General features: G+C 46.0%; 1 protein-coding gene across 2 annotated transcripts in view; it reads left to right on the top strand.

The window, feature by feature from the left end:
• Gcn1 (GCN1, eIF2 alpha kinase activator homolog) overlaps positions 1 to 3589 on the top strand; it is a 75088-nt gene extending 71499 nt beyond the window's left edge. The window contains exons 56-58 of one of the 2 annotated variants that reach the window (XM_004636246.1): positions 210 to 317; positions 2019 to 2237; positions 2830 to 3589. In XM_004636246.1, the coding sequence (XP_004636303.1) occupies positions 210 to 317; positions 2019 to 2237; positions 2830 to 2955 (453 nt within the window). In that variant the 3' untranslated portion in view covers positions 2956 to 3589. The remainder of the gene's footprint in view (positions 1 to 209; positions 318 to 2018; positions 2238 to 2829) is intronic. The other variant, XM_023720903.1, reaches the window with a different exon arrangement.
• The last annotated feature ends 7341 nt before the right edge of the window (positions 3590 to 10930 follow it).

Here is a 10930-nt window from a genome sequence, read left to right as displayed (position 1 = left end):
GAAAAATTCTTGAGAATTGATGACTTTGTCTACCCAGTTACCACAGCAACCCATCTGAGAGCTATTGAAGAGCCTTTGGTGTACAGGACAAAAGGATAAGGGATAGACAAGGGCCCTGAATGTTTCCGGGAGAGTGGCTCTTACAGTGTGTATCTCTGGGAGGGAACAGGATGCCTGTGTGGTGTTTCACTCTTTTCATTTCTCCACAGATCCCCATTGCTGTGAGTGGGGTCCGGGGCATGGGCTTCCTGATGAAGTACCATATTGAGACTGGAGCAGGACTGCTGCCAGCCAAACTGTCCAGCCTGTTCATTAAGGTGGGCAGGGACAGGGACACACTGAGCCTGGTTTCAGAGGTGACTCTCATGCCTAGAGAACACTATGAGTGTGCCTTTGACTGGTTGGGTTCCAGTTTTCCATGTATGGCCCCCAGAAGATCTGGAAGCTTAGGAATGGAGGGCAAAATGTTTTGTGTGTTTTTCTGTGGCCAAATATCTGACTTTTGGTCAGACAGACTGGTGATACAGAATTAAGTTAAGAACCACTGTTAATAAGAATTATTTCTAAGTACCTGATATTATAAAAGCAGGGTCAGACCTAGATTCAAATTTTTCCCCCCTCATACTAGTGATTAAAACTACATCCTCAGCATTTTTGAACTTTTAAGTATTTTGAGGGAAGGGTTGAGACAGGGTTTCACTATGTAGTATAGGCTGGCCTTAAACTTGCTTTAAGCTAGCCTCAAATTTAGGGCGATCCTCCTGCCTCAGCCTCCCAAGTGGTGGTATTAGACCATGGTGGTGGTGCCGCCATGTCTGGCTTTTAACTTTTTTTTAATGTATTTAGTGCAGGTTCTACAGAGTCTTACTACATAGATCAGACTTGTAGTGATTCTCCTGTCTTCAGCTTCCCAAGCACTGGAATTACAGGCACATGCCACCACTACCAGTCTCACTTGCAGTCTCAGCGCACCCCAGGGGCAGGGCCAGCACAGCAGGCTTATTTTAATTTTTTGAGACAGCGTCTTACTATCTAAGAGAGTTCAGGCTGACCTTGAAGTCACTGTGTAGCCCAGGCTGGCATTGAATTCACAATTATCCTATCTCATCCTCCCAGGTGTGGGGATGACAGGTGTGTGCCATGTGCCTGGCTCAAATCTTAAAGTCTTCTCTGTGCCTCTTTCTAGCAATGGATGGCACTTACTAGTGTGGTTACTGTGTTGTTCCTAATAAGACAAACTAGGGAACCTGACGTTGGGGCTCCTACAGCCTGTGTGATAAAGCTCACTTCTCAAACACTGATGTGCAAAGAAATCAGAACCAAACTGCATTTTAATGAAGTGGGAACCTCTGGAACCAGCTTCCAGGCAATAGCAATACTGCTGTGCATGGACCTTGCTCTATATGAGATTCCAAAGGGGCCACCTCAATACACACACCCTACTGAGTTTGCAGAGAGCCCAAGTCAGTTGGGCCGAGTGCCTGCCTGCCAGCCTACATTCACTTTTAACATAGCAGTTACTTACTGAGTAACCACTTTGTCCCCAAATGTGCTAGACCAGTGATTGCAAACTTTCAAGGATATAAACTGCCTGCTATAGCACATATGCTATAGGTTTGCCACCACTGGCTTAGACCCCGAAGGAGCAGAGACAAGGTAGATATCCCTGAAGCCCAATTTGGGCTCAAATTAATGCAGTCTTCATTCTCTGTAGGATTAGAAGGAACCAGCTAGGTGGGGACCCAGGGCCAAGCACATCCCAGGCAGTGGAATCAGCCAGAGCAGAGCCCTGGGCAGGAAGGAGGGTGGCTTGTTAGGGGAGTGAATCTGTTTGAGGCAGGAATAGTGAGCCAAGAGGGAGAAAGATGAGATAGAGACAGTAGATGGGCTGAATTACCCCTCACCATCATGAGGGTGGGAGAGGCGGCATTGGATGCGAGCCATGGAGTCTGCCCATGATGAAAGGAATCTGGGCTTCCCGAAAAAGACTACATGTGGCTATCTGCTCCTCTTCACAGTGTCTGCAGAACCCATCCAGTGACATCCGGTTGGTGGCTGAAAAGATGATCTGGTGGGCAAATAAGGACCCACTGCCTCCCCTGGACCACCAGGCCATTAAGCCGATCTTGAAGGCTCTTCTCGATAACACCAAGGATAAGAACACTGTCGTGAGGGCCTACAGCGATCAGGCGATTGTCAACCTGCTTAAGATGAGGCAGGGGGAGGAGCTGTTTCAGGTGGGAGCCTGGATCTGGAGTTTCTAGGGTTTCTCTTGGCATCTTTTTTTTTTTTTTTGGTACTGCAGATCAAACTCAGGACCTTGTGCTTGCCAGGCAGGTGCTTATGCTGTTGAGCTATCTCCCTGGCTCTCTTGGCATCTGTGTTGCTATTCTTTTGTATGCCAGCATGTAGCCCTGTTCTCTTCTCTGTAACCATGTATGTATTAGCTTTTTGGAGCAGGTTGAGGCTCAGGTGAGTGGTATAGTGCTGAAAACACATTAACTGTAGTTTTCAGACTCCTGGCAACAGGGACCTTTCTTCAAATAAAATCTCCCAAGAGCCAAGCAAGTGCCTTAGATTCCAGTAGGACTTCCCTGTGATGCTCAGAGCCCGTTCTGTTAGCTCCAGTAGCTTTTATAAGCACTGAAAGCTCTAACCTTTGCTCACCTCTGCTCACAGAAAGCAAAATGAGTATTTTTTAGACTGTCCATGAACTCATCAATTCCACCTCTGGCTGTAGTTCTGAGGTTAGCATCCATCTGTCTTGATTTGACTAGGAAATCTGAAGCTCTGTTTTCCATGTCTCCTCATATCCTTCCTTCCCTACAGTCCCTCTCCAAAATCCTAGATGTGGCCAGCTTGGAGGCCCTGAATGAATGCAACCGAAGGTCCCTGAAGAAGCTGGCCAGCCAAGCTGACTCTATGGAACAGGTGGACGACACTATCCTAACGTGATCAGCCTATGCCCTCTTGCAGCTGCAGCTCCACATCTTTGTTCACTGTTTTCATTTTTGAAAATATGTTTGTTCCAATGAGGAGCTGAGAAGATGGCATTTCTTGAAGTATTTTAATATATCAACCAACCACAGCCAAAGCCTTAAATCAAACCCACACACAACTGAAGATTGCTTCCTCCATCTTCCACCCTTTTCTTTGGAGAAGAGAAGGAAAAGCACATTCATAAGCCGTGGTGAATGGCAGCCCAAGGCCATCCAGCTCAGCACAGTCAGGTCCAGGACATCGTGTGTCCTGAATTTCAGGTTGCTCTTCACCTGTGCTTGAGCTCTGGTTCAAGAGCTGTTGCTACCAACATTTGCCCAGATCCTGAGCAGGGCACAGAACTGCAGAGCTCTGCCGGTGTGGTGGCTTGGCTTGGCTTTTCCATGTTGTGCAGCCTGACTAGATCTGAATCCTGTTGGGGGAAAGTGATACCTACACAGCTCTGGCAGTTCCAGGTCTGGGAGGGTATGGGTTTAGTGCAGGCTGTTTTAAAGGAGGAATGTTGAATAAAGGCTTTGATTTACTCGTTAAAAGCAAGTTGTTTATAATCTCCAAAATCTATTAAATATGAAGCTTCCTGTATCAGGAATAAGGAAAAGTCTGCAACTATTTTTGTAAGTCTCAGCATCACTCTGATTTCTGGACATCCTTCGCCCGGCTTTTTGAGATCTTAACTGTCCCTATTGACTTCTCTGACCTGAGGACCTCCCCCCATGTGGAGAAGGTGAGTATTGCATTAGCCTCTTCCAGGCTCTGTAAACTTGAAAAGGTAGGGAGCTTCCTATGGTCAAATTGCAGAGAAACCTGTTCCCTCAGTGGAGTAACATTCCTACAGTCCATGTAAGAGGAAACCAGAGTTGCAGTTAAGCATCTGCTTCCTTTATAAATGACTTCCTTCCTCCTGATTCTTAGAAGGCTTGTGACACAAACGTCCTGTCTGCTGGAGCACACCCCACTGGACCATAGTGACACAAGTTTTTTTGGGCTGTTTTGCTGGTCACAATATGGATATGGAATAAACGTCTATCAAAATTACTGGCAAGAGCTGTAAGAGGAAGAGAAAAAGTGGTAGCATACTTGCTTTGTAAAAGATAACGTAACACCAAAAAAGCAAGCTTTTGCTTATTAATAATGCAGCAGAGGGGCTGGAGAGATGGCTCAGTGGTCTAAAGCACCTACTTGGAACAAGCTCGGCAAAGCACAGGGACCGCGGTTCGATCCCCCAGCACCACATGCCAGCCAGCCGCGCCCCCTGGTGGGCTGAGCTGCCCCCCCCCACACAATAAATAAATGTAAAAAAAAAAAAATGCAGCAGAGGTAGAAAATAAAGATTATGACTTAACACTTCTGATAAGACAAAGTGACCTCTAAAGCACTGATGAGGGGCTGGTGAGATGGCTCAGTGGTCTAAAGCACCTACTTAGAACAAGCTTAGCAAAGCACAGGGACCACGGTTCAATCCCCCAGCACTACATGCAAGCCAGCCCCGCCCCCTGGTGGGCTGAGCTGGCCACACACACACAAATAAATAAAAAAAAATTAAAAAAAAAATAAAGCGCTGATGAAATATTTTTATTCAGTGCCCAAGCCTTAATGTCACAGGACTTCCTATTGTGTTATAGCAGACCTGGTCTCAGCTGGCTTGGGGTAATTGTAGAATCTCAGGCCTGGAAGGGACCTTAAGAGGTCAGCTGAGTTGATCCCAGTAGCTAAGCAGCCACAGGTTTCAGTTTTTGGTAGCCATGGTAACTGTTCCCTGCTTCTGGGATTTAGATGGTCATCAGCATCCTCCCAGCTGCCTGGGGCATCTGTCCAGAAAGCTGTCTGTGTATATGCTCACCTCTCAGGCTGTGTGGACAGATGCAGGAAATTCCTGTTGAATGGAGGCTGCAGCAAAGCAAAACAAGTACTTTTGTGGACTGGGAAGCTTCCAGTGAGCCCAGGAGATAGTCTTTAGGGTTTCCCTTCAGGGTCTTAGGTTAGATGCTTATCTCCAGCTCTGTCAGTTCCCAGTCTGCGACTGGGAGAACAGCTTGACATGCTTAGAGGTGGACGCACCCATTGAACAAAATCCGAAGGAAAAACGCCAGCTTCCAGTTCCAAAAGCCAAGGGAAGATGAGATCTCTGTGCTCAGCATAGATGGCTGGAGGTTGATTCACAGACGGAGATGACTCAGGCTCCCAGAGCATGCTGACTTACATTCTCTGAGTCTGGAAGGAGGGTAGCAGCTCTCAGGAAGCAAGTGGCAAAGGGCTGTCACAGCATGACAGAGCAGGCAAAAGGACTTTGTCAGACTGGGATCATACAATCCTAGAAGCGGCTGCCCAGACCAACCCCTGGGGAAGTGCAGCCTGGGAGTGAGAAGTAAAAGCAATTTGTCCTGATGGTTGGCAGAGCTGTGTGGCCTTAAACAAGTTATCTAACCTTTCCGAGCCAGTTTCCTCATCTGTTAAGTGAGGAATTTGTAATGTGAGCTCTAAAAATGTCATCCTTTAGGCAGTGGTAGTAATTAGGTAACATTTGACAGCATTTCATGTAATCCTCTGAAGCATCCTATGAAGCAGGTTTTCTTGTTAATTTTTTGGTTACTGTTTTCTTCAAGAGGAAAAGGAGGCAGAGGCCACTCACCCAGGGACATGTGGCCAGTGAATGGTGTTGAGTCTCCAGAGGTCATGTTTATTTAGCCTTTTACCTCTTCTGTGATGGAGGGTCAGGCTTCAGCATTTTTCATTCTTTGGAGCAATTCAAAGGCCTCAGATCTTTCCTGTCTTAGGATGCACAGGAAACACCCAGAGGCCCCTAGGTAGCAGGAGAAGCTGCTGCGGATGCCTGGCCCAGGAACTCCACCCGCACCAAGTCCCAGCCAGTTGCTGCCACGTGGAGCCGTAGTACCTCACCCCCATTTCTAGGATGCTGGCTGGGAAAGTCTTAGAGAAATCAAGTTAGAGATTCCCTGATCCACCAGGGGGGAGACTGCATTTTTCCATGTGCTTGAAAGCCAGTGACAAAATGGCATGTCCTTTTCTAATCAAAAAATTGTCTCAACTGAAAATTCCTAGTCCTTCAACTCAGGGCCTCTACTTTTGTGAGTGGTGAAGATGATTATGAAATATGGGGGTGATAATTCAGACCCCATGCTAGGATCTAGACCCACAGGTAAGTTCTCTTCAATGCCACAGGACTCGAGAGGGGGAGGAGAGTACAAAATCAGCACAATTCTGAATGCAGGGATTTGAAGACATTTTACTGATAAAATTTTTAAGAATTAGTATTTTTCTTTTAATTATAGTTCTGTGTAAATATTTGAAGTTGCTCCAAATTACTAGAATAAAGAAAAAAACTAGTCTAACTTGAAAGGTGTAGGTTCTAAAATACTTTGGAGGAAATATAGGTCAACGTTAAGGCTTGTTACAGTAGAGCCATGGGGACTTTGAAGTTCGATTTGACCCTTAACTTTACTGCTTCATATTAAGCTCTATGCCTGGGCCATGTCCTTAGCCTTTTAGCACCTTTCTTCTTTGTGTAGTTACCACACAGGGCCGCCACCTGGGCTGAGTGACAGTGTACTCTACGCAAGGCCTGGCACAGATGGGAGGTTCTCAATACATACATGGCATGAGTGAAAAGAGGGATATCTAGGAAAAGAGGGACCTGTTACTATATAAAGCACATCATAATACAAGGCTCTCTCACCTGAGACTTCATTGCTGGACCTAGAGAATTTGCTGACTTGAACAGTGTCATGCTCTTAACGTTTTACTTGCTTTACTTCAGTAGGGACTGAACCTAGGGCCTTTCCAGCCTAACTCCCTACCCCTTTAATTATTTTGAGACTAGATCATGCTAAATTGCCCAGACTGGGCCCAAACTTTTGGTCCTCCTGCTTCAGTCTCCTGGAGTGCTGGAATTACAGATCTGTACCACCCACACCCTGATTCTCCCTCCTTCATTCATTTGAGCACTTGCTATGTAGTTCAGGCTGGCCTTGAACTCTATATTCCCGCTTCAGCTTCCCAAGCGCTGGGACTACGGGCATGTGCCTCCACATCCAGCCTTATTCCCTATTTTGAATCATCTTGACACCCATGATTCTAGAGGCTCTGAGTAGTTCAAAAGCTAACTTAAAATCAGATTTCTTTGGAAGCCAGTGATGATGACTACCCAGAGTGCTGCATGAGAGGTCTGTCTGCGCAGAAGCTCTCCTCTGTGCACAGGCAGAGACACTTAGCCTTCACTGTCAATCCCCCAGTTGTGTTCCCTATTTTAGGAAGAGTATAGTTGAGGTACACATGTGTCTCCACATTCACACAGCCAGTTGGCAGCAGAACAACAAAAACCTATATTTCTTGACTCACCATGCCCTAGGGCCACTCTAGAGAAATAAATTAGAAAGGAAACTTAAAGAAGCGGGTCCAGTTCTTGGCATGTGGCTGTGCACTGCTTTAGTTTCACACTTAGGGAGAAGAAGAGAATCAATGCTTGGGTGGCTCCCAGCTGCCCCTTGGTTATGTTAGGAGGGTCCCTGCTACCTGCTGGGTGGAAGGGGAGTGTGCCCTTAAAGCTTAGGAAACTGGAAAAACTGGCCCAAGGAGTATTGCAGTGGGATTTCTGGGTGAGACCTTCTTGGATGTGCCAGAAAGGAAAACCCCAGGCCCTTTCTGGTCTTTCTGTGTGGTTTCTTAAGATGGCAGGCTGGAGAGAGAGTAAAAGAGTCTTTCAGAGCCAAGTCTCTTAAGCCGGAGAGAAAGCTGTGATGATCCTTCAAGTCCCAAAGAGGTGGGAAACCAATGTGCAGTAGGACCTGGTCCAGCTTTTCTCCAACAATTTGGCCTCAGGATGCCTTTATACTTTGAGAAATTATGGAGAACTCCCAAAGCTTTTGCTTATGTGTATTTTACTTATTGATTTTGGCATTTTAGAAACCACAAGTTTTCATTAAAAAGAACCAAGGTCATAAGCAGAAATCACCAAAACAACTTTTCCAAAACAAAAACCATATTAAGAGAGGTGCTACCTGGCTTTCTTTTTTTTTTGGTGGGGGGATCTTTTTGAGACAGGGTCTCCCTATGCAGGTCAGGCTGGTCTTGATTATGTATCCCAGGCTGGCCTTGAACTCCCGCCTGCCTCAGGCTCCCTTGTGCTGGGAATACAGGTGTGTACCACTGCACTTGGTTTGCCTGGCATTTTTGTAAATCTAATGTCTGCATTTTCACATCTGATACTGCATTCAGTGTGTTAGGACAGCATGTGTCTCACAAACGAAAACATTAGACTCACAGGTGAATGAGTAAAAAGCAAATGCCATGATGCAAATATCCTCACTTTCCAGGTCCTTGGCAAGGGTGTTTGAAAGTCCTACATTGCCTCAGACCACTAATTCAAAAGACAAAGGAAAAAATCCTGAAAGGTTTGGAGGTGAGAAGGGGAATTGACACAATTAAACAAGACTCCAAATTTGGCCCAGACCTCCACAGAAAGCACTTTTTTTTTTTTGCGGAACCGGGGATTGAACTCAGGTCCTTGCGCTTGCCAGGGAAGCGCTTACTCCACTGAGCCATCTCCCTGGCCCCAAAGAACTGAGCTAGGGCCAGGCCCCCCGAAAACACTCTTAAGAGGGCTCAATTAGATCATTTTGCCATTATGCTGGGGATTGAATCCAGGCCACTGCATGTGCTAGACAAGTGCTCTACTATTGAACTACATCCCCAGCCCTTTTCTTTTTTGGTGGAACACAGAGATTGAACTCAGGCTCTTGTGCTTGCCAGGGAAGTGCTTATTCCACTGAGCCATCTCCCTAGCCCCCCTTTTCTTTCTTTTCACTTAAAAAAAATCTTTTACACTTAGTTGGTACAGGGTCTTGCTGTGCAGCTCAGACTCAATGATCCTCCTGTCTCAGCCTCTCGGCGATGGGATTACAGGTGTGTGCCGCCACACACTTTCAGTGGCTGGCACAGCATGCCCAGGGTTCCAGGGCCAGCACAGCATGTAGTACTGGGGCTCGAACCCAGGTCCTTGCACTTCTTACCAGGCAGGAGCTTAGAACACCTAGCAGTCTCTCCAGGCTCTCTTTGATGTAAGGCCTTCAAGCCTGGCCTTGAACTTTTTATTCTTGCCTCTGCTCCTCTAGTAGTTGAGATTACAGGTATGTGTCACTGCACTGAGCTCAACTAGGTTATTTCTCTCAACTCTTAATAATCTATATGTGGCCAGGCATGATGGTGGTGTATACTATAATTGCAGTTCCCTGAGAGGCTGAGGCAGGAGGGTGGCAAGTTGAAGCCCACCATGGGTAACTTACTAAGACCTTGCCTCTAAATAAATAAAAAGGGCTAGGAATATTGTTTAGTGTGTAGGCCTTGAGTTCAATCCCCAGAACTGGGGAAAAAAATTCTACACATAGTTTCACCACAATTCAAGATACCAAGCACTTACTGTGGGATAGATGAATTATGACATCATCACTGTTATAGTCACAGAATTTGTATTCATTTGGTGTCTGGAGGCCACATAAGGTCAGGACAAGCCCCATTCCAAGTCACTGGAAATGGCATCAGGCTTGCAGATAAGGGATAAAGGACCAATTTACACTCCATCAAAGGAACAATCAGATGCCATCTTGATTTCTTCCCTCTTGGGCTAGCACATTGAAAGTTTACCCACTTGGCATTTAAGGTCCTTGTCATCTTACTTGCTTTCTGTGAATACCCCTTTTTGCATGATCACAGCAGTGTTCCTAGCACTCACAACTTCAGAATCCATAGTGCTGTCTGAAGTCTGGGGATCTCAGGGCCCGCCAGGATTCCCTGCACTGGTTATCATCCTGCCGTGGCTTCCCACGAGGGCACTGCTGCCTCTGTCTCCCTGGCCCCAGCCTGAAGTTCCTTCTTTGCTCTGCCTTCCACTGGTGATAATTTATGTCCCAGGTCTCTTTCTTGCCAAACAGAATTCTTTTAAATGCTCTTAGCCCATCTCCTCCAAGACTATTCAATCCTTACCTTTGATTTGCTGCTGATCCTCTGCACTTTCCTGAAAAATAAAAAATATCCAGTCTTAGTGCTCTCCACCAACTATGCTTTTCTCCTTTCGTTGCCAAATTTCTGAAATGACTGGGAGAGGCCTGCAACCTCCTTGGCTCACCTCTTCCTGTACAACTCTGCATATCCCAACCTCCTTACTACACTTCCTTTCTCTTTTTACTTGTCTATTGTCTATGCTCTCTACTAGAATTCAAACTCCCTGAAAGCAAGATTTTCGCTTACTATTAAATCCCCAGAAGGCCTCTGTCAGGCCTTCAAACACTTGAGGAAGAGCTTTGTTTTGCTATTGTTATGTTTTTAGTGCCCAGTCTGCTGCCTGGCATTTTAGTAAACAGATATTTACTGAATCAGTGAATGAACCCAGTTGCCAGGTAAATTGTGATTAAAAAAAAATTTTTTTTAAGCTGCTTCATCTGATTGCTATTGTTAGCACTTTTACCTCTGCCTCTTCCTGTTAACTGAGCTTCAGCAGTAACTTTAAAGCTCTGCAGATGAAGCCCATCATGCATGCATATGCCACATTATTTTGTTAAAATAGTATTTTTTGGGCTGGCGAGGTAGCTCAGTGGACCAAAGTGCCTGCTTAGGCAAGTTTAGGCAAGCACAGGGACTGCAGTTTGACCCCTGGCACCACATGCCGTACCAGCTCTGCCCTCAGGGTGGACTGAGCCAGTTAGAGTCCGGGTAGGTATAGTGGTGCACGCCTATAATCGCAGCACTGGTGATGCTGAAAGGAGGATCACCATGAGTCTGAACTGCGTAGTGAGACCCTGCAACAACCAAATACATAAGTAAAATATTTTTATTCTTTTATTAAAATACTGTGATGTATTATTCTGGTTAAAAATTTCCAGGGCAGGCTGGGGAAATGGCTCAGTAGAATAAGTGCTTC

The sequence above is a fragment of the Octodon degus genome, unplaced genomic scaffold (assembly GCF_000260255.1).
Source record: "Octodon degus isolate 3935 unplaced genomic scaffold, OctDeg1.0 scaffold00079, whole genome shotgun sequence".
NCBI classification, from domain to species: domain Eukaryota; kingdom Metazoa; phylum Chordata; class Mammalia; order Rodentia; family Octodontidae; genus Octodon; species Octodon degus.
This window is presented reverse-complemented; position numbering and strand designations above follow the sequence as displayed.